Source organism: Delphinus delphis, chromosome 6, assembly GCF_949987515.2.
Source record: "Delphinus delphis chromosome 6, mDelDel1.2, whole genome shotgun sequence".
Lineage (NCBI taxonomy): Eukaryota > Metazoa > Chordata > Mammalia > Artiodactyla > Delphinidae > Delphinus > Delphinus delphis.
The window spans coordinates 10,902,467-10,929,693 of NC_082688.1; the positions used below are offsets into that span (position 1 = coordinate 10,902,467).

Consider the following 27,227-nt stretch of genomic DNA (forward strand, 5'->3'; position numbering starts at 1 on the left):
ATAGATAGATATGATTCTTTTTAAAAAAAATTTTATATTTTATTTATTTATTTTTGGCTGCGTTAGGTCTTCGTTGCTGCACCCAGGCTTTCTCTAATTGTGGCGAGCAGGGGCTACGCTACTCTTCGTTGCGGTGCGCGGCCTTCTCATTGTGGTGGCTTCTCCTGTTGCGGAGCATGGGCTCTAGGTTCGTGGGCTCAGTAGTTGTGGCTCGTGGGCCCTAGAGCGCAGGCTCAGTAGTTGTGGCACACAGGCTTAGTTGCTCCGCGGCATGTGGGATCTTCCTGGACCAGGGCTCGAACCCACGTCCCCTGCATTGGCAGGAGGATTCTTAACCATTGTGCCACCAGGGAAGTCCTAGGTATGATTCTTCTTTCTTATCTGAAAGCTTAAAATCGGAAACAGGCCTAGCTAGTGGTCATGACAGTAGAAGAAGCCTGTTTAACACACAGCACAGGCTATGGAAATATTTGCCTTTTTGCTACGGGGCGAAGGTATTGAAAACACAGCAGTCATAGTAGCTGATGCTTTTTGAGTGCTTATGCTGTGCCAAGCTCTTTTCTAACAGCTTTGTCTGCATCATCTTATTTACTTTTCAACAGTCGTGTGGGGTCTGTACTTTGTTATCCCTGTTTTGTTGAGAAGAAAAATAGGGTGTAGGGAGGTCACATATCTTACCCGAGGTCACACAGCCGGGCAATGATGGAATCATGGTTTGAACCCTTGTCAGTCTGGCCCTCCGATGTGATCGATCACCCTGCTCTTCTGCCTCTTTGCTAGGCCTGTAGTTCTTTGACAACAGAGTGGGGAAGACATCTTACTCCAGGTGAGCGGAGGTGTGGGCTGCTTGGGCTATTCCTTTTCTCTGATGAGGTCTTGTGAAGATGGCACGAAGCCAGACGAATGTCAGAGGAGGTGTATAAACCTCTTTGGTGAGCTCAGTGACTGGAAGGAACCCAGGGATGGAAAGATGCAAAGTTAGAAATACAGAGATATTGGGAAATATAAGTAAGTCATTTGGCTATGGAAGGTTATTTTTTTCTTCTCTTTGAATTCATCAGAATTTATTTTCATCTTTTAATTGTCCTCCCCCGCAAATATCCTGAGGTTGTTTTTTCCCTCAGAGTTTTCAGATATTTACAGGGGAGCTGTTTTTCTCTATATAGCTAATGTTTAGATGGCATAGCCTTCTTCAAATTTAGTAATGAGACCAATAAGCCTTTAAATATTGGTGAATGGCATTTGTCCATTTGAGGCAAATCATAAATAACTTGAACCAAAAATAAATAAATAAGCAAGACTATCATATTTGAATAATGAGGTGTTCTTTTTACCCCAACTGCCAAAACTTTTTAATCTTCGTCAACAATTGTTCTGTCCTCCGTCTTATTTAGGTTGCATCTGTGCGACTCAGCTCAGGAGCCCTGACAAGCGGCATATGAATTCTGTATTCATTAGTGATCTTGATCCAAATGCCTCTGTCCCTGCCACGGGGGCTCAGGTGTGGAAGCTGCTGGCTAATCCCACCAGCTGACATTCAGAGGTTTAATGACTCCATAGGAAGGTGACCACTCGCTGGGAGGTTTTGCTGGCGGAACCCACACAGCAGACAATGGAGATCAAGGAAGATGATCAGTGTTTAGCCGAGCACCTTCCTGTGTGACTTGAACCCTGCTAGCATCAAACAGAGTTTTAAGTAAATGCAAAATTAAAAACAAAACAAAACAAAAAACTTGCCCTCGATAGCTATCATAAACAATGATTTTCCTGTCTGTATTGATATTGATGGTGTTTAAGACTGTTTTTCTTGTAGCAGTTTAATAGGTGTCAGCTTGATAAGCTGAACTGACTCACTTTTCCAGATTTTTAGATTTTAAGGTTATGTTTGTCTGGTACTACATCTGTTTAGGTATCTTGTATATCTGGGAAAAAATATATATATTAAAGCCAAAATTAATTCTTATGAAATGTTCCTAAGAATCTATGCTGACATTTTTGTTTCTTGTGATCTCTAGCTTTAAAAAAATTACTATCAGAATGTGAATTCTTTGATTGATGGGTGACATGTCACTAGATGTTTTGACTTTTTTTTTAAGTCCTCTGTTCTAAAAATGTTGGATGCCTTATTATTTTAATAACAGCTTCATTGAGATATAGTTTACATGCATACAGCTCACTTACTTTAAGTGTACAATTCTGTGGTTTTTAGTATATTCACAGAGCTGTGCAGCTATCACCATAATCCATGTTAGACCATTTTCATCCCCCTCAAAAGAAATGCCATATCCATTAGCAGTCACTCCCCATTTCCCCTCAGCCCTCCCAGCCCTAGGTAACAGCTCATCTGCTTTCTGTCTCTACAGATATGCATGTTCTGGACATTTCATACAATAGGAATCATACAATATGTCTGTTGTGACTGGCTTCTTTAACTTACAGTATTTTCATAATATTTCATCCTTGTAGCATGTATTGATACTTCATTTTTTTATGGTTGAATAGTATTCCATTGTATGAATATGTCACATTTTATTTACCCATTCATTAGTTAATGGACATTTGGATTGTTTTCACTTTTTGACCATTATGAATAGTGCTGCTGTGAACATTTGTGTACAGGTTTTTGTGTGGACATATATTGTCATTTCTCTTGGGTATATATATACCTAGGAGTAGAATTGCTGAGTCATGTGGTAACTCTCTATGTTTAACTTTTTGAGGAACTGCCAGACCGGTTTACAAAGTGGCTGGGTCACTAGTAGTGTATAAAGATTTTAGTTTCTGCACACCCTTGACAACATTTGTCATTTGGCTTTTTGATTATAGCCATTCTGGTGGGTGTGAGTTGGTGTCTCATTGTCTTAACTGATGGATTCCTTATTGGTTAAGAACTAATGCAACTACAGAAATGTTTAAATGTAACTATTGAAACATTTGACACACTTCTTTATGCACTGGATTTGGGCAGTAATTGGGATAGTTGTGTGTTTAACTATTGGAAGGTCCCTTTTAGAGGCTCTCCCTGAGGCTGTTTCTGTCATTTGCTTTTGGTCCTAACTCCTGCTTATTTGTTTTCCTTAAAACCTGAAACATTAGACATAGTAAAGTGTGTCTTTTTTGTTAGATCAAAAATGTATTAATTTTTCTCCAGTAATTTTCTCTTGTTGTATTTAACGTTAAAAAAAAGTTTTTAGAGGTGTCAGAACCCAAAGATATAATCCCTGGGGCCCTGTATAGAATTATTCCTGGTAGTGATTTCCAGTGGAGTTAAAGACTTAATTTTAGAAATGAACAGATACCAAAGTTGGCCTTATGGTTCAGTGAGTGATTTGGAGAATTACCATTCAACCTTTAGAATAGATGATAAGACACTGTTGATGGTTTAAAGCTTCTCACCAGCATCAGATGTTTTGAGTTGCCCCCTTTTGAAAGAGTGAGTTTGTTCTCCTGAATTTGAACCCACTGGTGGGCCAGCTTTGGAGAGGCAGAAAAGAGAAAAGGACTTCTTGAGTTAAGTTTACTCCCTTGGATCTTCTTGCTTACATTTTCATTTTGTGGTGTTTTGTAAGGCAGATGCAAGTTCTCTCTGCTGTTTCACCTGATGATTCAAGAGCAGGACTTTGCTCCCTACCATACAGAGTTTGGAATGTCACAGATATATAATTGCTTCTCTCCCTTTGGATTCCTTCGTCTTCCTTGACTTAGAAATGGCCACTTGGGGCCAGGCCTCTGGAATTCAAGAATCAACAAATCTAAGGGAATTGACCCTCTGTAAAATTTGAAGTACTCCATTTCGAATTCTTTGAAGAGTAATGAGAACACTGCAAATGGTATACTGCCATAGTTATTGACTTTGAAAACTCGTTGTTGATTTTTCCACCAAAAATATTTCTGTGCAAAAATTTTTCCAGGTCTTCTGCCCTGCTGCGTATACACTGAACTTCATTTTCTTATATAATCAGTAATATGTAATCGATCAGCAGGTGCTAATTGGGTACCAGCTGAATGCATACACTTGGTGCTGTAATTCAGAGGTAGTATTGAAAGAGACCATTCTGTATGATGGTGGAAATTCCTTAAACAGCTATGGGCAAAGTAGCTTGAAAACAAGGGATTATTTTACTCGGTAGTAGATAGGTGATTATTTATGATGCATTTCTTTGGAGCAGGTGTTCCATTTGAGATGTTTTTGCTTTACATATTTACTGTAACTGTGGAAAGTTAGGGGAAAATACACTGTACAGGAGAAATAGTTCACAAAGTATGTTGCTTGCTGCACCTGTGGCAAGGATCCAGCAGACAGAAGGTAACTTCTTTGTGACCAGAGACTCTTGAATCAGAGAGAGGTAAGAGCTAGGGATAATGCTGGATAGAAATAAATGTTTGGTGACTTTCAACTATACAGGTGGAATTAAAAGGAAGGTGTTATTGCTGATATATTCGGCATCATGATATCAAAGAGAATAATAGACTTCTTTATCTCTTATCAAATTGAATTGCCTTTGCTAACTTGGGACTCAGGGACATAATTTAAGGTACTAAAAAATGCTTCCTTTATGTAGGTTGTCTTTTTTGTTACTCAAGCCAAGCCAAGACTTGGAATGTCATAGCTCCTTGGGAGAAGAAGTAAAAGCAGCTCTTTTATTACTTACTGATTTCATTCCATTCTAGAAATCGTATTTTGTAAAAATTTTGAATCATAAAAACATTGAACAGTGGCTTTCAGGAGAAGATGGGAACCCACACCCTCCACCCCGGCTGCTTGAATTTCACTGTCAGAAGTGAGGCTCTGTGTCTCAAATCCAGGAGGTCATCTGTGGGTAGAGACTTGCAAGCTCTTGAACAATGGATTTCTACTTTTCTTGTGTATAGGTTAGAGAAATATAAGAAATGAAATATAGGACTGAGTGTTACTGGATGGTAGCTTAGAATCTTATAAGTTTTGCCTTGGCAGGTAATTTGGCATAAATTGTTAATGTAAATCTGGGTTAGTGGTGAAGACGTTATTTTAGTAAAAAAGATAAACTGCTGATTAATTCAGCATAGAACTCAATTACAAATTGAAAGTGTCTCTGCGGGACTCCCGGACCCTAAAGACAGCAGATGTTGAATTGATACTCCAGCATATTTCACAGTGGTATGAAATATTAACATGGTTTATTATACTTGTGTGGTGTGCAGTATTAGAAAGGGGGAGGTAGTGGGCATGTGGGTGTGCAAAGCAGCCACACATTATACATTCGCTAATGTACACTGAAGTGTGATTAAGGATTTTGAGGAAGTTTTGTCTTCTTATTTTTAAAAAATCAAATAGCTCTGTGGAAAAATTAAGTTTAAAATAACATTTGGGGCTAAGTATTTAAATGTGGTACCTATGTATGTTTACATTGTACATGTAAATGAACATAAATATGGTAAACTTACTGACACAGGATATTTAAATGTTAAATGGGACCACTGCCTACAAGAGTAGGGGAACTTGAGGGCTTGAACTGTATTTTAATGAGTTAATTGTAAGCTTTCATGGGCTGGAACGTTTTCATGGGCTGCTGTACTGTTTTTACCTTCTGATCTAAAACATATGGTAATTTTAAAATGCCCCTATAATTTTCACAGGCAGAGAAGTTTCATTTCTAGCCAAAAAAAAAAAAAAAAAAAAAAAAAAGCTTTTATAAGGTTTTCATATATCTGCATCAACTCAAGGGGGGAAAAGTCAGCAAATTTTATGTATCAGAAGACCTGAATAAATGGAGCTGCCAATATTTGAAGGGATTGGCAATTCTTAAGAGGTATGAGAAAGTTGGCTTAGATGAGATATTTCAAAGCCATTACTACTATTATGACAGTTATTTTTTTTGCATCTCAGCCTGTATCAAGTCGAGGTTTTGCTAACCGAAGTAAAAACAGTTCCAGAAATAGCCAAATGATTACAGTAAGAACAAATGTACCTTGGATACCTCTGCTGTTTTGAAGGCTTTTTTAAAAAGGTGCTTTCTCAAAGACTTCTGAGACACATAAAAGTTGGCAAAGGCAAACGCAGTGGGCAAAGAAACCAGAAGTTTCTTGGTACCTACACCACCGGAAGAACATCTTCTATATCCCCATTAGAGTCACCATTAAGGCTTCTGTAAACTATTGAGAGATGGTGGTCATTCTGAGATGTGAAGGGTGGCCTTGAGATCCATTCACCTGAGTTCTATTTATCTCCAACCAGGTGCCAAGCTCTGTGATTATGAGGCAGGGCCCTTTCTTAGTGACATTTACAGCCTTGGGGGGGTGGTGGACAGGCCCACAAACAGTACTGAAAGTATGAGAATGGTGCATATAAGGGGGGTGTAGTGGTCACAATCAGAGGAATTGGTGAAATCTGTCTGGGGAACTTTAAGGTGGCCTCAAAGAGTATGTGACTCCTCACTTGAAATTCTTTTTGTCTTGGGGTTTGACGAAGGGGTGGGGTAGGGAGACTGAAGAGGAGAGGAAGCTATTCCAGAAGAGGGGCATCACCACATACAAAGGTGTGAGGACTCCTGCTCTAACTTTCTCTCAGTTGTGTAATCCTGGAAGTTTGGGCAGCTGAACATGTTTGGAAATAGGAAAACAGAACTCCAGACAGTGTCTAAAGTTGTCTGAGTGGTCATTTCCCAAGTCAGTGTGGGCTTTTAATTAGCATCCGCTCTTCAGTGTGGGATAAGGCCGCGCTTAGCATCCCTGTCCCGGCGTGTGAATATTAGTTTAGAAAGCTGCCACGTTCCATTAGAGGTGGTTGTGTTTCGGCAGTGGGTGCAGGAGCTGTGTAGACTTTTCAAATGTCCTTTGAGATTTACGTTACAATGTAATTGGGAGATGCTGGTACTTAGTGTGTTGTGCATGGCAGAATGTGAGATTACCTGCTGTAATGAGACCCCAGCAGCATACCTCAGGAAGGTAGTTAAAGTTTTAACCTTAACAGATAATGTTACTTGCTGGTTTCTGTGAGGTAATTTATACCACTCTCCCCTAACCCTGAAATTGTGCAGAAACAAAAATTTTTTTAAATGATATGAAGTTGTGCTAAATAGATATTTTAAAATTCCACCAAGTAGTACAGATTTTTGAAAATATTTGCAATGAACATTGTATCTGTAGAACACAATCACTCATAGTCGTTGTCACCCTGTCATAATGTTGGAATATGTTTTTTTCTAAAATCAGAACTGTGGTGATATTGGAATGCTGAAAAGACTTAAGGCCTCATTAACTTTGATTCCTTGACAAATATATTAGTTTCTTTTAACTCAGATAAATTGAATTGGGGTGGTAGAGGAATAAGAACAGGGCATGGTGGAAAGTGTATGCATGGACTTGGAAGAGGTTTAGGTTGAAGATTGATTTTTGCTTCTTCTGTAACACCTGTAGCCCCAGTTTGTAAAATATAAAACTCATTTGTAAAATGGGCTTAAAGTCAGTACCTGAAGGAATTGTTAGGAGGACCATATTTGTAAATTGCAGTCAGGCTTAACAAAAGTTTGCTCTCTTATCCTCTGACTACTTCTTGCCCCAAAATGTTAAAAGAAAATTAAAATGCCTTTTCTTGGTCTGTTTCAGTTAAGATTTACAATCAACAAATGGCCTGATGGGAAAATTAAGTTAAATGGTATCTTTTTTATTGACATACAAGGTGGTTAAAAAACAATTTGACTCATTCTGTTTGCTGAGAGGTTTATGCTTTTTTTTTTTTTTTGCGGTACGCTGGCCTCTCACTGTTGTGGCCTATCCCATTGCGGAGCACAGGCTCCGGACGCTCAGGCTCAGCGGCCATGGCTCACGGGCCTAGCTGCTCCGCGGCATGTGGGATCTTCCTGGACCGGGGCACGAACACATGTCCCCTGCATTGGCAGGTGGACTCTCAACCACTGCGCCACCAGGGAAGTCCTATGCATGTATTTTAGGGAGATATAAACATTTGAATGTAGTACTGATACAGTGAATTTGATAGGCTTTTTGCTTTGGGATTTGATGAATGTACATTCTGTATTAGAAAAATTCATTAGGATGTTCTTAACAAGCCAGATGAATGATGGAATGATAGAGTAGTATTATTTAAGCAATATGTTTGCAACTTTGAAGAATTTTAGAGGTACTTTAAAAAGATAAACCCATGAGTGATTAACCAGTTATATCTAAGGACTAGACAAGTATCATTACTGTTTTTGGATGCTAATTGTTTGGAGGTTCTGCTGTCCTGAGCGAAAAATCCATGGACTCTGGAGTTAGACAAAACTATGTTGAACCTCAGGCCTTCTACCTGTTGGCCATATGCCTTTGGGTTAGTCATTTTCCCTCTCTGAGCCTTGGTTTCCTGGATTTGTAAAATGGGTGTAAGGGGTAGTACCTACCTTAAAGGGTAATTTGGAAGAGTAAGTGGAAGAATGTACTCGGCACAGTGCCTGCAAACAGTAAATGTAAGTTCTCTTTTCTCCTCCTTTTAGAATAGAATTTCTAGTGAAGTATAATAAGTGAAAATGTGCTACTTAGTACACTTCTTGACACGGCAGTGAAGTTTATGGAAGATGCTCATGTGAACAGTTTTATGGCATCATTTTGAATTTTATTTGCAGTATAATTGCTTGTTTCATAATTGATTTGCTTTGAACTAGAGGTTGAAAAAACAAAGTGTACTGAGTTATTATCAGTTGCCCACTGCATTGGTAGTTCTGAAAGGGTTAAGCTTTTTTTTTTTTTTTTTTTGCGCGATACCCGGGCCTCTCACTGTTGTGGCCTGTCCTGTTGCGGAGCACAGGCTCCGGACGCTCAGGCTCAGCGGCCATGGCTCATGGGCCCAGCCGCTCCGTGGCATGTGGGATCTTCCTGGACTGGGGCACGAACCCGTGTCCCCTGCATCGGCAGGCGGACTCTCAACCACTGCGCCACCAGGGAAGCCCAGGGTTAAGCTTTTGATAACTGTTTGTGTAAGTTAGAAAGAGGGGTAGAATCCAATCAGGTTAACATTCATCATGGGTTTCCTGCATACCAGGCACTGTGCTAGCAGTTTCTCCTGTGCAAAGAGTCTTTTAATCCTCATAACTGCCCTAGTGCTAGATGGTTTTAGGCCTTTTTTGCAGATGAGGAAATTGGGACTTAAAAATGTTGAGTGACTTTACCACCGGGGTAACATAGCTGTAAGTAACAAGACTAGATTCATACCTGGATCTCCTGGATCTTAATTCTCTTGCCTCTGCCTCTTCCCTCCTCCTCCCCAGCCCCCATCACCATGATCAATATGGCAGATATATCCATTGGCTCCAGAAGTTTCCTTACGCCCTTTTGGAAGGCTCCCTCTTCCCCCAAAGAACCTTAAGTAACAGTGTATCTGAAGGCCATGTGTGCCTGGGGTCCCAGGAAAAGGTGGTTGCGGAGGCCTCATGGAACAGTATCTGAGTTGGTAGCACCTCATGATCGGGCTCACCTGCCCCATCCTGTCTCTGCTTGTCTGCTTTACTTAGGCCTGTCTGCTTCCGCTTCCTCGGAACTGTACCTTGCACATGGCCAAACCCTCGTGACCATGAATCTCCCGTAGAGCTTCCTTCTTTACAGTCTTTTGGCTCTTGCCCCCGTAGGTAACTACTCCCTTATACTCTTTCTACCACGCTCCAGAGGCCAGACAGGAGTATTTTGAAAGCCCTGCCACCAGTGAAGTGGCATTTACAGGTTGGTTCCGGCCCAGGTCATTTTTTCCAGAACAACCTCAGTATACTTTCATTGGCTTTGCCTTTATCTTGTGCCTTTTTGGTGACACCTTCAGAGTTCCTGCTGCAGAATCTATAATTAAGTTAATCATTGTCTCCCATCAACCCACCAGAAAAACAGCTGCCAAGAAGTTACAAAAGGCCTTTCTGTGAAGGCTGAGTTTGCTTAGGGTTTGGTCAGTGTTCACGACTGATGCTGAACGTCCAGGTGGCACTCTCTGCTTCTCCCTCTCCTGCACGCCCCCCTGCCTGCTGCCTCCTCCTCTCCCACATTCACCTCCCAGTCCTGCTGTTGGTCCTCCCCCGCCAGCCCAGGCCCACCATCACCGGCATTCCCACCATCACCGGCACTCCCACCATCACCGGCACTCGTGGGGAATACTATCTCCTGCTTTCCTGTCGCCTGCCTTTGGCCTCTCCTCCCCCACTGCTTCCAGGCTGCAGTTTCAAAAAGCACACATCTAACTACATCATTTGCCAACTTAAAATTTTCCATGTCTTCCCACTAGTGTGAAGGGTCAGCTCTCTGCATGGCCTGTGAGGCTGTCTGGGATTCAACCATGCCAAACTAGCTACCTGACCACACCCTTTCTCCTTCCCATTTTCATAGTTTTATTCCTGCCATCACTTCTGCGCCTTGGCTTGGCTGCCATTCACGTGAGTGTCAAGACTCAGCCCAGTCTTTATCACCCGAGCCCCGTGAGACCTCTGTACGCTCGTAGTTCCATTGTCAGCCTTGCCTCTTAAGGACTCTCACCATATTGTACTTGTTTCCCTCTGGACTCTGCACTCTTTGTGGGCAGGATCTGTATCTGTTCAGGCCTTATTGCCAGTGTTTGTCATAGTGTCCGTGGAGTGTATTAGTATCAGAGCAGAGCATTAGTAAATGTTTGCTGAACTAAGCTGACCTGTACATTTGTTTCATGGGTTTTGCATCATTTGAAATTTGCCTCATTTTTAGCCATCTTTTTTTTTTTTTAGCCATCTTTAAATGTCCTAGAACAAGGGTGCTCTGTACTTCCTTGGATCTCCTTCCAGTCCTTCCTGATCCCTGTGGGGCTGTAGAAGCAGGATCATACAGTGTAACAGCCCCTGTAGCCTTCCCACGCACCCTACACTCGGCACAGGTTTCCTACCCTACAGGCTTTGGAGGTAGATAGGCTCCATGTGAACGTGGCTGTTTTTTACCTTTGTTGTGACCAATTTACTTCATTTCTCCCCCGCCCACCTCTTTTCAGGCCATAGCCCTTGCAACATCTCCAGGAGTTTATCGGCAGAGTTATCACTGACCGCATTGTTTTATGGAGAGAGAGAAATATTATTAAGATCTTATTACTACCTGGGGCGGCTTGGTTTTCATTCGGAGGATTCTTGAACATATTTCTCACTCTTTCTTTAAACCCAGTCTTTCTTGTATTTTGTTTTTTTTCTCTGATTATATTTGATTCAGTGCAGCCTTGGAAATATATATTTGTATACACATATGCTGTGAATGCTGATTTCTTCTCCTTGTGGAAAGCAATATGTTCCCGTCTCTCTTGGTCCTTTTCCCTCTGGAAGCCTAGGTGTTTTTCCTTCCATTCGCTGTCTCAGAATCCAGCAAAACCTCTTGCCCACCACCTTTTTTCCTGTGGTGGGATAGGAAGACGTAGGCTTTGGTGGTGCCAGGCACTAACTTGGCACAGATCCCTGAGTCCCACTTACACACAGCTGTGTGCCTTGATTGCACCAGCCAACCATTCTTGCCCCTTAGTTTCCTCTGGTACAGGTGGAGATAATGAGGATTAAATAAGTAACATAAGTGTTTGGCTCAGACCCAGGGATGTGGTGGGTGCCATGTTAGTTCTCCCACACCCTTACCTCTTTCCTTCTAACCCTTGAACTTGCTGCCACTTCTCTTTGTAAAGTCTGTGTGTCAGGGGCATTCCCTTCCCTTTATTCCTCCCAACAGCCCTTGGACAGAGGCATTATCCCCATTCTGACGGCCCCCTATGGCTCAGAGAGAGTTAAGCACTGTGTTCATTAGTGACCCAGTTCTTCCAGGCTTCTCTTGTTCTGGGATGGCCTTTCCTGGCCCATTGTGGTTGTGCAGCCTTTCATATCTCTCCTAGCCCGGGTTGTGCTCAGGCTTTTGCATCATTCAGTGATCTGGGACAGGCCAAGTTGGCAGGGACTTGGTTGGCAGTTCCTTGAATATGAACTCCCCTTCCCATCCCGGCTACAAACCTCTTAAATCACTCCTGCACCCTCAGCCGGCTTGTCCTTCATTATTTGCATCATCCAGATACTGGATGCCACAAAAGCTTCTGAGGGAAGAAATGGCAGCACCATCTAGACCTTAAAGACACAGTCACTAACTCACCCCCCACTCTGGACACACTTAGCACCCGCTGCAGCTCAGTTACACCTGGCAATTCAGGTGTTTACACAGGCAGACGGCGTTAACCCAAACAGCTCAAGCCAAAAACAAAACTCAGACAGCTTTGCTTTTGTCACACAGTCCACTCTGAAAAAAAAAATTAAATTAACTTTTTCCATTGTAAAATATGTGGCTATACAGGGGATACATCAGGTGTGTTGCATGGTACAGGAAGCACACTGCTTTTGGGGGGACGGTTTTAAACACTTTTTTGAGCTGTTTAAATTTTATTCAACCATCAGCCATGAATGACTCCTTCAGGCCACATCAGTGGCATAGTCAGAACCTCAGCTTGTCAACAGGCCACTGCAGAACATTGTGTTTAAACCTCTTCCTTTTGTGTGTTTAACTGTCTTTGAATCCTCTTGCTCCCTGGTCCCCAGTTGGGACTGGTGCAGTTAGGGAATTAGCCCATTTTGGTATTGATCTGTTTCATAATTAATTTTATGCTTTAGTTTGGCAAAGCCGTGAATGCATTTGAAGTTGATGTCTCATTTTTTTCATTTGTCGACATTCATGCCAAGCACTGTGCTAGCTGCCTGGGATGGAAATGGCATGATTTTGGTCCTCTTTTTAGAGTCCAGACTCTTGTCACACCCAGACTTTAATCTGTTCTGCTGCAGATCATCAGAGCAATAGCTTTTTTTTGCTGTTTCAAATCAGAGTGACAAAAGATTATGCAGATTTTTTCCAAGATGAATTTGGACTGCTTCAATTCTTATTGAGTAAGATCGTTAGTTTTTAGTAAAGGAGCAAACTGTTGTGAACTAAATGGTCCTTGTAGATTTAACTGCAAATAGGAAAATTGTTGAAAATTGTGAGAGAGTTCAGCTATGATGCCACCCACATCCTTATTCCCCTCGAGCAAAGGTAGGAGAGCCACTGTCCCCTGACTCTTGCCTTGCCGGTGGGACAGAAAGCAAAGGGGTGCCTCTGAAATGCCCTGAAGGACAATAGAGCCAGGGGAGCTCCCTTCTTTATGAAGAAGGCTGAATATTTCTTTCTTTTTCAACCGCCTTAATGTTAGCGCCTCAGCCACATAAATGGAATGTATTTTCCAGCAAATAACCAATTTTATTTTAACTTCTTTAAAAAATTTTAGTTACAAATCTATTGTTTCAGACGACTTGCCATATATGTGTATTTTCAGATTCCAAAGCTGTATTTTAAATAGTATGTTAGGTTTTTAGTCAAATGCATATTTAATATTTCGCCTGCCCCCAATGTAAGTAAAGCACGGTTCAGAAAGTAGAACTGAACAGTAGAATGTCGAGGGTTTATTTAAAGAGTGTTAATTTGATGCTGAACTGTCCAGGGTGCCCACTGGCTGGAGCACCTACATTTTACTCTGGTGACATTCCCAATCTAAAAATCACTTAAGTGAGAAGAGAAATTTGATTGTAGCTGTAGACAAGAATAATGTGGAAAAGTTTCTTTGCAGCACTACTTTGGACCTGCACCATAGCGGATGCTGAGGTAATCTATCAGTTTGTGAGTGTCTACAAAGTGCAACTCTCTAGATAACAGGTTTAAAGTAGAGATTTAATACAGCCTCCATCTCCTGTGATGTTGCAGTGACAGTTTAAAACTCATTCTCTGAATCTCAGCAGACTTTATAGCTAGCAGTGGGCCAATATAAAGTTTAATAGCATTACAACACATAAATCATCTTTTAAAGATGCTACTAGTAGCTGCAATATTAAATGCAGACAATCGCCTGTGTTATAAATAATTTATCAAACACCGTTTCAGATTAGCCTTCCATGCTGAGTTATTTATTTTAGCCTTTTCTGTACGATTCCTAAGGCACTTTTTGAAAGATCCATTACTGGTCAGTTTAATGAACTTGGGGGTCTGTTTTGTCCCCTCAAGCACTTGGGTACAGCTGTGGTGACCATTACATGGCCGACATGGACCTCTTTTTGCCTTTTACAAGTGCTGCCCATTTGTCATGTAGCGGTAAACGGAGCTGCACATTGGAGTCCAGGGACACATTGTGCGATGCAGTGATGGAGACAAACAGATAGCTCTATAAAGTGCTGCTTGTCACAGCTGACTTGTAGTACAAGTAGTACATCACTCTTATTGTAATCTCATTTAAGAAGCAGGGGCGGCCCGGGGGACTGATATTCCCAGTTAGTTTGGTCTTCGTAGCCATAAAGCAGGAAGTGCTCCTTTTATATTCTCTGAACTTTTAGGGGGTGTGCTCTTTGCTTGGATTAATTATTATAGGAGCTTCTCCACAGCACTGTGTGAAGATTTGTCAGCAGGTTTGTTTGGACCTCCTTCTCCTGGCCTGGGGTTTGGTACAGGCAGTCACTCCTTAGAGATAAATTGTGTTTCTAGGAGCCCTCTGGATTGCTGTATTAATAAATAAGTTACCATTTTTTAAGTAATAGCTATATGCCAGACCCTATAGTAGGTGCTTTCTATACTGCATTTTTATATTACAGAGGAAGAGCATGAACTCAGAGAGGTGAAATGACTTGCCCAAGGTTGCACAGCTGTAAGTAAGTAGGAAACTGGAGACTCAAACCCAGTCTGTCTGCTTCCACATCTGCCAGATGACCTTGAACCTGGGTTGCCCAATTAACTTTCGAGCACCAGGATCATGGTGATCTTTTGGCTGAGCAGCTCAAAGTAAAAGGAAGCTGCCATTGGCGTGGAGAGCCTTTTTTAAAAAAATTCATTATTTATTTTAATAGCCTGGATGAGTCTGGCCGCTCTGTCTACACATTGAATCCAAGTTCCCTTGTGACTAGCAACGTAAATCCATGAGCAGCTGGCCAGGGGAGCATGCTGGCCCGGCAGTGGGAGAGAGCCTTACAGCTGGGGTCACAGGCTCTGCAGGGCCCTCGTCAGAGCCCCTCTGTAGCAGCTGTCCCCAGGCGGATGCTGCTCAGAACTTATTAGGTCACTTTGCCTCTTCCAGAAAAGGGAGATGCAATTTCCTCATGAAGAATGAATCCTAAAGGAAGAAACAATGCTTCTGCATTTATTGTAAGCCAGAGACAGATAAAAATGTGGTGTTTTCCCCACCTCTTGCTTTTAGTTTATGGTTTTTCTCAGTAGTTTTCCTAAATATTTTGTAGCACGTGTTAAAGACAAGACTTGTTTAATTATGAAATTCACTATAAAGAAAACACAGTATGAATATGCCCAGTAGCATATTTGCATATGTGTCTAGAATTCTGGGTATGGAAATACTGTGGTAAAAGACCATATTTGTCATATGATACAATTCCTGGCACATAGTAGGTGTTTGTAAATATTTGTTGAAGACATTAACTATGTAAGTAATGGGCAGACAAAAGAGCCTTGGTAATTTTCACTCTGCCTTTTGAGGATTTTTGGTGGAGGTGAGGAATACGTGAAATAAGACTTTGGATCTTAATATCGATTTCTGCCATATCACATTGTAGAAATGTTTAAGTGGTGATCTGTGGGCAGTTTGGGAAACAGTGCCTCCCCCTGTCATGGAAATGACCATCAGAGGGACTGCTAGCTGGCTCAAAGAGAAGTTGGCAACCACCATCTTTCTCTTAAACTTGCTCAGGTTCTGAAGATCCTTGCTGATGGGGGAATGACACCCTGAATCAAGGGACTGCTGTCCACTGTCCCCAACTTGCTCAGGAGCCCCCAGCTCAGAGCTGAGACAGATTACTTATGAGCTGGTGTGGTGCTGTGGCATTCTGGCTCTGGAGCCCAGTTGGCCTGTTTTAACTATTTATTAGCTATGTGACCTTGGGCAAGTCATTGACACTCTCTCAGCCTTAGTTTCTGACAGTACCAACCTCAGAAGATGGTCAAGGGCAGGGGTAAAAATGGTGATGATCATCAAAGTGCCTAACTCAGTAGTTGGCACATTATAGTAGGTGCTTAATAAAATGTAAGCTTTATTCCATTTCATAACATCTTCAGTCCTGTGTGTATGAGAGGTGGGTAGGACTGGGGAAAGAAAATCAGAGACTTGTGATATTTCCTTCCTTAATGAATTATCTTCCCTGGAATTGGGGGTGGGGGGGGTGGGAGGAATTTAAACGGTATATTTCTCCAATTTTTATTTATTTTTATTTTATTATTATTAAATTTATTATTTATGGCTGTGTTGGGTCTTCGTTTCTGTGCGAGGGCTTTCTCTAGTTGTGGCAAGCGGGGGCCGCTCTTCATCGCGGCGCGCGGGCCTCTCACTATCGCAGCCTCTCTTGTTGCGGAGCACAGGCTCCAGACACACAGGCTCAGTAATTGTGGCTCACGGGCCCAGTTGCTCCACGGCATGTGGGATCTTCCCAGACCAGGGCTCGAACCCGTGTCCCCTGCATTGGCAGGCGGACTCTCAACCACTGAGCCACCAGGGAAGCCCCTTCTCCAATTTTTAAAAGCATTACACTTAAATAATAGCACACATGATAACTTTATGAGTAACTCAGGCTATATGTAATATATTTTACACATTTTTAAGTTTTATAAGTTTATCTACTCACATTAAAGAATATTTGCAAAATAGAGGAAGATTCACCTGTAATCTCAGCATTGTCAGCATCCTGGTATCAGTGGATTGTAATGGATTGATGTCAGATATGCATGCCTAATATAATGTGTATATCTCAGTTTCTTGTAAGTCTTCCCCCATCTCCGTCCCCAAATATAAAATAATTTGGGAAATTTAAATCTGCAGTACTAAGTGCTGCCAGTAGCATTTGTGACATCCACTTGGTACTATTGGCTGGCTCAGGGCATCAGCAGCAGTGATGAGAAAAGCAGTGATGACAAAGCAAAATAATAAAACAGCAGAGAAGAGAAGAGGAGATGTAGGTCAGGAGCAGAGGTATAAGCAAGATGCTCTGATACACAGGACGCTCCCCACACCCCCACCCCACGGGTTATGTATTAACAGGCGCAAGTTGGAATGGTTTTGCATTTGTTAAGTTAGTGGTTGGATTGTGCCGTCTCTGTGGTAGCAGCAGCAGCGGCAGCGGCCATCTCCTGCTCTAAGGTGCTTTATTTGCTACCACCTTCACTGGTTCTGGTAAGGCTTTTGGCCTTCTTAGGCTTGGGAATCCCAGGAGAGAACTTCTGATTAGAGGATCGTGTTTGAATGAATTCTGTGGGGCTGTATGTGCACAAGAGAATAACTGGTTCCGTTGACCCCACATAGGTGCCACTCAGGAAGTGGAAAAACCTGGTGGGATAAAGGTCAGAATAACCCCCCCCCAGCCCCTGCTGCTGGGTTGCTGAGGATCCCATTTCCAACAGGGCCTTCTCTATCCTTCTCTGAGTCTGAAGAGGGCGCTCATGTCACTGGAATCCCACTTACTGGCTTAGGGCCGGCAGAGGAGCAGGAGCTCTGAGAGCTCTCTCCCATCTTCTCAGGGCTTGAAGACAGTGGACCTGCTCTTTGATCTCAGGCTGGAATTTTGGGCAGGGCATCCGTGCTTCTCCAAGGATGTTACTTGGATGAGCTCTTTGCTTCAGCTTGCATGTTTATGGACTCTCATGCCCTGGTGTACGGGGAAAGTGGGCTACAGCTCAAGTTAAAGTCTCTTCTTTGGGAGATTGGTTCATTTTTTGTCCTTGTTACATAGAGAGCTTGAACTTGGTGTTCCCCGGGTCCTGCCCTGCTGCCTCTGGCGCCTGCCTTCTGTTTCACTGCCCTGTTTTCTGAGTGCCTGGTGTGCAACCTGTCCTTCAGCCCTCCCTGAAGCTTTACGGACCCCAGCCAGTGTTCTCACAGCTTCTTCTCAGTTATCCGTTAGCCCTTATTACACTGCATTGTAGTTAACCTGAGTCTGATGCTTCTTGGTAAGAAATAAATTAATCTACTTTTCCACCAGTAATTGTTGGAGACTTAGACTTGCTCTTAAAGGAAAAGTAAGAGAGTGATTCAAAGAAAGGAATCACTTCAGTGAACATGCAGACTCATTAGTGGGAGGGGATAGATTCTTTTGGGCAAGAGGTCCCACCCTTGGCTCTGCCAACATTTCCCCAGGGCTGTGTTTTGGTGTTAGTTTTTTCCCCATGATATTGACTTTCTTCATTATGTTACCAGGAAGCAGATTCCAGCCATTTTTGGACGTTTTTCATCAGGGGCCTGCAAACTACACTCCATGGGCCAAATCCAGCCCAGCGCCCATTTTTGTTTTACGACGTTTTATTGGTACAAGCCACGCCCACTTGTTTGCATATTGTCTGTGGCTGTTTTGTGCTACCATGACTGAGTTGAGTAGTTATGACGGAGACTGTGTATCTACAAAGTCTAAAATATTTACTACCTGGCCCTTTGTTAAAAGTTTCCCAACCCCTGTTTTAGATGATAAATTGCCCTGTCAGCCTACAGTTCTCAGTTATGTGGTGAGCGTCTGACGTGAAGCAGTTTGTTTAAGAGGGAGTGTGTGCATAAGGAGCTTGAAAGGCCTGGGTCTCTCACTTACCAGCTGATAAACCTTGGGCAGATATTGAGGTACTCTGAGACCTTTCCTTCATTTATAAAACAGGCACTGAAAACAATGCCTACCTCACAGGTTGGCTTTCTTTTTTTTTCCTTTTCCTTTTCTCTTACTGCTTGTGAAAGCACTCTGTGGACATCAGAACAGGCCCTCCATTTGACTGTGGACACTATTGTTACTATTTTCTTTCTCAGGAGGAGGATGCCAAGAAACTGGTGAGTGAAGCCATAGCAGCTGGCATCTTCAATGACCTGGGGTCTGGAAGTAACATTGATCTCTGTGTCATCAGCAAGAGCAAGCTGGATTTTCTCCGCCCGTACTCAGTGCCTAATAAGAAGGGGACCAGGTAAGTGAAGGAGATTCTTCCTGTGGCCACCCTTGTTATATTCATGGCATCTGGACAGGGTTTTCTTGATTCTTACCCACGTGAAGTAAAGCCAGAGTCCCCAAGCCAGCTTTATTCAAGGGACCTTTGAATCATTATTTGTTTTATGATTGTGGGCTGCTGTCAGGTGTAGAAAAGTGATACAATTTGTAAAATGTTGATGGAAAGACTCCTAGACTGGGGATTGCGGGGAGAGCTTTGAATCACGTGCTGTCCTTTCTCTAGTCTCTTAAAGATGCCTCAGAATTCCGTATGAAATTCTGTAAGAAGGTACATTCTCCAGGGCATCCAACCCATAGCTTTTCCTCAGAGTGGTTTTCATTCCCTAGATGGTTATCAACCATTGGTTAAGAGTCTCTGAAAGTTAGCCTTGGGAGCTAACTGTTGCTTCCTGCTCTGGAGGGAGCCATGCCATTGAGCCCATGGCACGTGCCGAGCAGGCACTGCTCTCCGTGGTGCAGTCCAGCTCGGAGTCAGGGGCGAGCTTATAGTTGATTTGCTGGCGGAACTGGAAGATGTCCAGCCCTGGTGGCAGGTGAGCTGCTCATCAGCAGTCCTGTATGGCCGTCCAGCTGCCTGACCTCTTCCTGGAGGCTGAGCTGCTCAAAATGTGGCTTCTGAGCTCTGCTCCAGCGTCTTCATCTGAATGCACACAGCAGCATTTATAAACTGAGCCCCAAGCTCCGCTGGAGGAGAGCAAGCACATCACCAGCCACGATGGTGCTTTAACTCCCACCACATGTACTCAACTCCAAGTCAGGAGTAATTCACAAGGAACAAATAGAACATTGAGAACCAGCAGGTATTCACCGCAGTGTGCGCTCAGCATTGCGCAGACGTGTTCACGATGGGGTAGGGCAGCACAGCAGCAAAGAGCTCTGGCTCGGGGTGGGGACCTGTCATGGCCTGGTGTGGTGACTTTGGGCATCTGTCTTGGAAATGATGGAGCAAGACTAGGTGATCGCTAATGAGCCCATGGAATTCTCGGGCCCTAGGTGGGGAGGGAAGCAACCTTTCAGGCCTGGGGCTGTGTTGGACCTGGCCTTGCAAGTTCCCATTGGCTCCTCTGCAGCCCTGTTTTGCAACCCACTGTTGCTTCAGGTAGAAGCCCTCCCTTCATGCTGCTGAAATAGGTGCTGTAAGCCAGGATGGTGAGGAGGCTCTTGTTGTGTCCAGACCTCCCACAGACGTTGTGGTTCAGATGAGTCAGGCGCACAGAAGTCACATGGGGCTCTGGCTCCAAGGCCACAAGCTGCCACGGGTCCATCCAGTGTGGGGGAAGGAACAGCGTCTTCACACCAGCAGGGGAGGGGCGGGGCACATCTTAAAAAGGTGCTGCTGCTCGGATCCTTTCAGAGAACTTTGTGGGGACTGTGGGAAGGTTTCGCAGAAATAAAGGCCAGCTTTTCTTGGCTGTGCCTACTCCTGGTTTTGTACAGAGCTCTGTTGTGTCGCCCTCTTCGAGCACAAGCTCCCATTTGAGAGGCTGGCTTTTCAGGGAGCACGTAGTCGTGGCACAGCCAGCAGCCTCCTCCTAGTCCATGTCAGGCTGACAGCTGGGGACAGATAAGAGACAGCTGGACTTGTGCTGCTGCTTGACAGTGTTGTAATTCCTGGCCCCACTGTAAAATCAGCCGTTGAGATTTTTATCTTCTAGACTGCCTTGTGCTCAGAGAAACCTCTGTCAGATTCACCTTGAGAAGGGTGGTATTGGGTGTGTCCTCATGCTGATCTACCATGTCCCTCTTGAGTCTCAAAGAGTGTGGTCAAAAGTGACAAGCCCAGGGCTTCCCCAGTGGTGCAGTGGTTGAGAGTCCGCCTGCCGATGCAGGGGACGCGGGTTCGTGCCCCAATCCGGGAGGATCCCAGATGCCGCGGAGCCGTTGGGCCCGTGAGCCATGGCCGCTGGGCCTGCGCGTCCGGAGCCTGTGCTCTGCAACGGGAGAGGCCACAGCAGTGAGAGGCCCGCATACCGCAAAAAAAAAAAAAAAAAAAAAAAAAAAAAGTGACAAGCCCAGAGTCTGGCTGCAGGTCATTTTTATACTGTTTATGCTTCCAAATATTTTTAAAGTGTTTAAGGTAACAGTTATGTCATTCTTGTTACTTCAAGAGAGTGGCCATGGCAGCTTAATGAAAAGGATTCGCTTCCTCCTGGTTACTGAAAGGTACTTTAGGGAGGTTGAAGCTTGAAGGCAGAGGCCGAAATGCTTTCCAGCATCTTCTGGGGATGGTGAGGTGGGGAGGGAGATTTGAATGTCCACCTAGTGCCTGGTGCTCTGTATTATCTCTTTTCACGTGCATCATGTCTATGAGGTATCCCCATTTTTTAGCACTTGAAAGCCGAGGAAAGTGAACCTTGGGGGAGCTGAATCCTCCCAAGGTCGCAGAACTGGGAGTCAGGAGAGCCAGGATTCCAGTCCAGGCGAGCCAGGATTCCAGTCCAGGCCTGCTTGCTGCCTGCATACTTGTCCCTCTCTCCAGCCCTCCATCAGGCCCCTTGGGGGGATCCTAACTCTCTGCGTTTGTTTTTCTCTCATTAGGTTTGGCCGGTACAGGTGTGAGAAAGGGACCACTGCAGTCCTCACTGAAAAAGTCACTACTCTGGAAATTGAGGTGCTGGAAGAAACAGTCCAAACAATGGACACTTCTTGAATGGTGTTGGTGGATGTCTGGTTATTGCTCTAGAAGACTGGGGGCAATGGAGGCTCCCCCTGTAAGACATTCGGCCAGTGTTTGCTGAATGAACCCATTAAAAATGAAAACCAAGTTAAGTGGCTGAAGTCTCGGGGCTGTGTGGTTTTTTGGGCTGCTAAGGCCCATCGACCTGGCCTCCCCTTCAGGATGTTACTCCCTCCCTGAATACTACTCTGCGTTCAGGTGGGTGTAAGAGCAGTTTAACCCTTCTAAAAACAGACGGGGCCTCATTTGTTGCAGGAAGTCAGACTGGGTTGCTCTGATTCTTCAGTTGAACATTTATTACACGCAGCCCTTGTGCTAACTTACTTACTTACTTTCTTTTTGTTCAGGGTAGTCCCAGGTTTTTGTTTTTGTTTTTTTAGGATGAGTGCAGCACAGCCTTTTACCCCAACAGCCAAGTAGGAAAGAAATAGAGATGATCAGTTCTGAGTACCAAGAAAAAGCAGGTAGGTGGACAGTTTTGCTTTGCTATAGCTGCATGAACCTGGGTGAACTCCACTTTGTTTGGCCAGTTTCACGAAGTCAAAAGAATGCTTTGAGCCTTACTATCTGTAATAATTAGGATATGATCGTTTCTCAAACAACACTCAAGCCTGGTGAATGGTTGAAATTGTATACCTCCAGAGGGTCCGAGTAGTAGGCAGAATTGTTCTCATGGTGTCGAAAGCGGATGGCATGCAGAAAGCAAGTTCATCTATGTCCAACGCTGATACTGCCAAGGGAGACAGACACAGTAGGGATTCTGAGAGCCGTAAGCAGAGTATTTGCAAAAAAATCTGTCTGGAATCAGAAAAACTTTCAGTGGTGAGTGCCTGACTGTCCCCCAGAGCGAGCATGGCTGGGGGGACAAGAGAAAGAGGCCTGGTGCCATGGTCTTCCAGAGTGAGCCCACTCTTGGGCCAGCCTCCCTCGTTAAACTGCCAGGAGTGGGTGGGGAGGACAATGGAATTATTTAGGATAGCAACTTGGCTGACGATTTATCAAAATTATCTGGGGAGCTTAAAAAAATTCCCAGATTACTTAGAATGTCTGGGGCCTGAGAAATTGTGTTTTTAAAGGAGGCTCTAGAAATTGTGCTGCGGTGTGAAGCTGTTGTAAAATTACTCATGAATCGCACTCATTCACGGAAGGAACCCCACTTACCCCATTTTATTTCAACCATGGAGAATGAGTACAAAGCAGAGGCTGCATCTGAAGAAAATTTCTCAAACCCGACAGTGTTACAGTAGAACAGAGTTCACACGTGGAAACAGCGCAGTGGCCCAGCCCAAATCCTTTATCCCCAGGGAGGCCTGGTCAGAGCTCCTGACCAGGACACCAGTGGAGCGGACAGGCATGTCCTCTTTCTGGAGGGCTGAACTGTCACTAAGTCGTGGGTGACAACTTAGACCATTTGAGGATTAACTTGAGTGTAAAAACAAAATTCAAACTATTTCCTTCAGAGCTTGAGTTTTCCTTAAGTTCACATTTATAAATTAGTCTTCACAGTTAATCCTATTTGGGAACAAGAAATAAATGAACACATTTCTGGTTTCCTACAAATAATACAGTTGTACATTAACTCTTGACTTACATGGTCCATGGACTTGAGCTTTGTGAAGGGGTGAGTGGCTACCATTTTTGGATCATCTACAATGTACTGTAAGGTAACTTACATATTTTATTTCAGATTCTGTCAGTCAGCAACCCTGAAGGTAGATGTTATTAGTCCCATTTTACAGATGAGGCAACAGGCTCAGAGAGGCTAAGAAACTAGCCCAGGGTCATGGTAGGAAGGTGCAGAACCAGAACTTGTACAGAGAATAGCCTGAGGGCAAAGCCCGCATATTTTTCGTATCCTGTGCTTCCTTCTCATGGAGGAAAACACTTAACACTGATCATTAAATGAACTGCCAGCATTCAAGCAGGTGAGGTGCCTAGTACTAGCAGGTGTTCAGGAGAGGATGGCTGAGCCGGGCTGCACAGAAAACACTCATGGCTTTCAAATACTATTTGCCTCTATACCAGATGCTGGGTTCGCCTCATCGTCATTCATCAAGTTATAAACGTAGATAAAAATATTAGGAAAATCTCCACTCTACTTAAAAAATTATTTCCACTTTCTCCCCTTACAAGGGAGTAAATTAAGCACACAGCTTGATTGTTTGAAAAGATTCTAAGAGCTAAACCAAACTTACTACTAACCATTTTAAAAGGCTCACTACAAATCACACAGTCTCCTGGATTCTCCTGTTAGTTCAAACCTTGACAGGTCACTGAAGGAATTATCCGAAAGATTCACATTACAATCCAGATACAAGAGGTGCCTCAGTGGCTCACTGAACCATCCACCATTGTTAACAACCCAGCTGAGAGTGTTCACAACAGTTTAAAGAAAGGACTTTCAAATTTGACCACCAGTAACACGTGACCAGTGCCCCTCCCCCCAGCAGCCCTGTATTCACCATCTGCTGTAAAGCCCAGCCCCTCTTTGGGGAACCTGCTGAACCCTCTTGTCTTAGTTGGTCTCGGCTACCAGGTGGCCACTTTGGAGAGAAGACTCAGGTAAGGCAGAGCGGCGTGGCTTCTGAGAAGGCGCGCTGCATCCACGCTCAGGTGCTCGAAGTCCACACGTGCATCTGTTTGGCAACCTGGTGCACGTAGCTGATGTCGGGTCTCTGGTTGGGGTCGGGGTGGATGCACATACTGACCAATTCTCGTAACTGCAAGGGAGAGAATGATCACGTATTATTCGTAAGCAGCCTTGTCGAGGCTCTGCATTAACTCATGAACCCTCAGGGCAACTAGAAGATGAGGAATGGCGCCCAAGACAGGTGAGTGGTGGGCGAGGAGTCACAGTCACCAGGGGAGAGCAGGACCCGCACCAGGCCTGTCTGGCCCCAAAGGCCATGCCTGGAGACCCTGAGAGTGGTATCTCCAAATAATTTTGAACTTTCAACTGCCTACACTACTGGCTAGATCTGTGTGTACAGTGTGTGTGTCTGCTGTCAGTCATGCAGATGCCCAAACCAGAGGACAAAACTCAAGGCAAGGGCTTATTGATCATAATAAATGTATTAACATGCAGCAGAGCTGCAGTCTGCCTACCCCCTGGCCTCTTTATTGTGCTCATGAAAGACGGAGCTTTTAATTATACAGACACTGAAGGCTGCTACTGCCTCGGGGTGGGGGAGGGGCACCTTGATCCTCTGATCACCTCCATTCTTCTGATAGCCAGAGTGCCAATTATTTTAATGGTAATTAAAATAATGACCTTAAAAAGCCTACATCTTAACTTGCATCACTGGGCTCACTGCAATTTTTTCATTTAAATACCTGCTGCTGGAGGGGCTGGCCAGGGCCGCAGCAGGGAGAGGGGAGATCCTGACTAAGGGGGCTCACGGGGACTCTGCGGCCATGGTCAGCAAGTCTGGGGTGGGCACGAGGGTCATGCGGAGGCCCGGGCTACGGTGCACACTCCCTGTTTCACTCCTGAGGTGTTCTAGGCTGAGGGGCCTGGGGTTGCTCCCCCAGGAGATGCTCCAAACTGCCTGCTGCCTTTCTGGGGATTTCACTGCTTTATAAACACTCGGAAGCCCCTGGGCAGATGCAGCTGCGCCTGCAGCTGACTTGGACCCTCCTAGAGTCTGAGGTTGCCCACGATGAGACCATACTCTTCAGAACCTTACAGTATTCAGGGGAAGGTAGCTGTGGTTGGCCTCTGACAGGTTAAAGTGCCCAAGAGAGCCACATTAAGGTAAAGTCTCTGTGGCCCGAATTGCTCATTTATAAACCACACAGTTGGCAATAAGTGCATGTTTGTAAAGTTCAGAAGAGAAAGGGTCTTATTTCCATTTCTAAGAGGACATATAACTTCAAAAGTGAGGTGTGCCGAGGAGCTCCAGTGCTAAGAATTAGCACCTCCAGAAGTTCCACGTAACCAGTGAAAGCCAGGTGCTCTGGGGAGTAGGAGATCTGGACGCTGAAGGACTGACTTGGGAGGGAAGAGGGCTGAGGGCTTTATGTGGACTTGTTCATTTCAGCTTCATAACCATGAGGCAGAGGTTATGGTTCCCATTTATAGATGGGGAAACTGAGGCACAGAGAAGCTGTCATTTGCTCCAGGTGGCATGGCTCCAAGCTTAACAAATTCCAACAAACAAAATTCCAAATTCTAACGAAAGATGGGGAAGAAAAACCAAATGCAACTATTAACTTGGTGAAGAGCTCTAACTAGTTTTTCCTTTCCTGCCAACTTCCACTCCGGAGCATAAGTACTTCCTCCAAAGGTACTCATAAGAACTCTATAGGAATCTGCGCTCCTGACCCTCACTCTGGCTGCTGGGAGCCCGCAGAGCCGCAGGCATGGCACTGGGAGCAGAGGGTGCCAGGAGAAAGGTGGCTGATGACCTTTCTAGCTGGCCTGCCGGGATACAGGGTTAGTGCACACTGGGGCACCTGGTTGCTACAGCTTGGCCGGCCCAGACCCAGGGCCCTGGTGGGCAAGGGCTGCTCCTTCCAGAGCTTTCAGGATTGTGAAGTGAGCAGCATGGATGGCTCCTCACTGTGGCTGGATGACTGGCTATAGAAGAGGGGCGGGTGCCCTCAAGAAACAGGATAGCGCAGTGGCTAGGTGCAGGCCATCTGGGCCAAACCCTGCCTTCACCACGAGCAAGTTACGTGACTTGGGCAAGTTACTTAACCAGTCTGTATCTCAGTTTCCTTCCTGGTAAAATGGCATTAGTGGGGTGGGGTAGGGGGGGATTCAACACAGTAAATCATAAATGTGAGCTGTTATTATTGTGAGGCAGTGGCCTGTGGTCCTGCAGGGTGGACCCATGGAGGACTCAGACTCCCGATTACACACACTAGCATTGACCTTGAACAAAAATAACCCATATTGAGCATTTACTCTGAGCCAGGCCCTGTGCTACGGCCAGATGATGATGGTTGTAAATGCATTGCCTTAATCCTTAATCCAGTAAGGTAGATTCCAGGATTATCCCATTTTACAGATGAGGAAACTGAGACTCAGTTCAGTGATTTGCCCAAGAAAGGTGAGGGGAGTGTGTAAACCTATGCATCTGTTTACACTTTTTTTTTTTTTTGCGGTACGCGGGCCTCTCACTGTTGTGGCCTCTCCCGTTGCGGAGCACAGGCTCCGGACGCGCAGGCTCAGCGGCCATGGCTCACGGGCCCAGGCGCTCCACGGCATGTGGGATCTTCCTGGACCAGGGCACGAACCCGTGTCCCCTGCATCGGCAGGCGGACTCTCAACCGCTGCGCCACCAGGGAAGCCCTGTTTACACTCTTAACCACGCTGTGCTGTAAGCCTGTCATCTCATCCTCACTTTTTATCCATGAAGGCGAAGTATTAGGCCTGTTTTCAAGATGAGGGAACTGAGGCAGATGATGCTCTCCCACAGCCTCACCTGTCACAGCCTGATGGCCAGACGTGTCAGGCTGTCCTGCGCTCAGTGTAAAATATTGAAAATAAAAGGCCAAGGGGTCTGACCTAGGTCTGTGGTGGCAAGGAGACCAGGCTGCTTGCTTTGGTTCCCTGTCATGGGAGCGGA

The 27,227-nt window shown here is 44.6% G+C and overlaps 2 protein-coding genes across 2 annotated transcripts in view; one reads left to right on the forward strand and one right to left on the reverse strand.

Annotated features, from left to right (window-relative positions):
• PSMB7 (proteasome 20S subunit beta 7) overlaps positions 1–21,746 on the forward strand; it is a 58,531-nt gene extending 36,785 nt beyond the window's left edge. Inside the window, exons 7-8 of the mRNA XM_060014171.2 lie at positions 18,785–18,936; positions 21,516–21,746. Of these exons, the coding sequence (XP_059870154.2) occupies positions 18,785–18,936; positions 21,516–21,627 (264 nt within the window). The 3' untranslated portion in view covers positions 21,628–21,746. The remainder of the gene's footprint in view (positions 1–18,784; positions 18,937–21,515) is intronic.
• Positions 21,747–22,806: 1,060 nt separating this feature from the next.
• Positions 22,807–27,227, reverse strand: part of NEK6 (NIMA related kinase 6) — an 85,359-nt gene continuing 80,938 nt past the window's right edge. Inside the window, exon 10 of the mRNA XM_060014172.1 lies at positions 22,807–24,374. Coding sequence (XP_059870155.1) covers positions 24,264–24,374 — 111 coding nt within the window. The 3' untranslated portion in view covers positions 22,807–24,263. The remainder of the gene's footprint in view (positions 24,375–27,227) is intronic.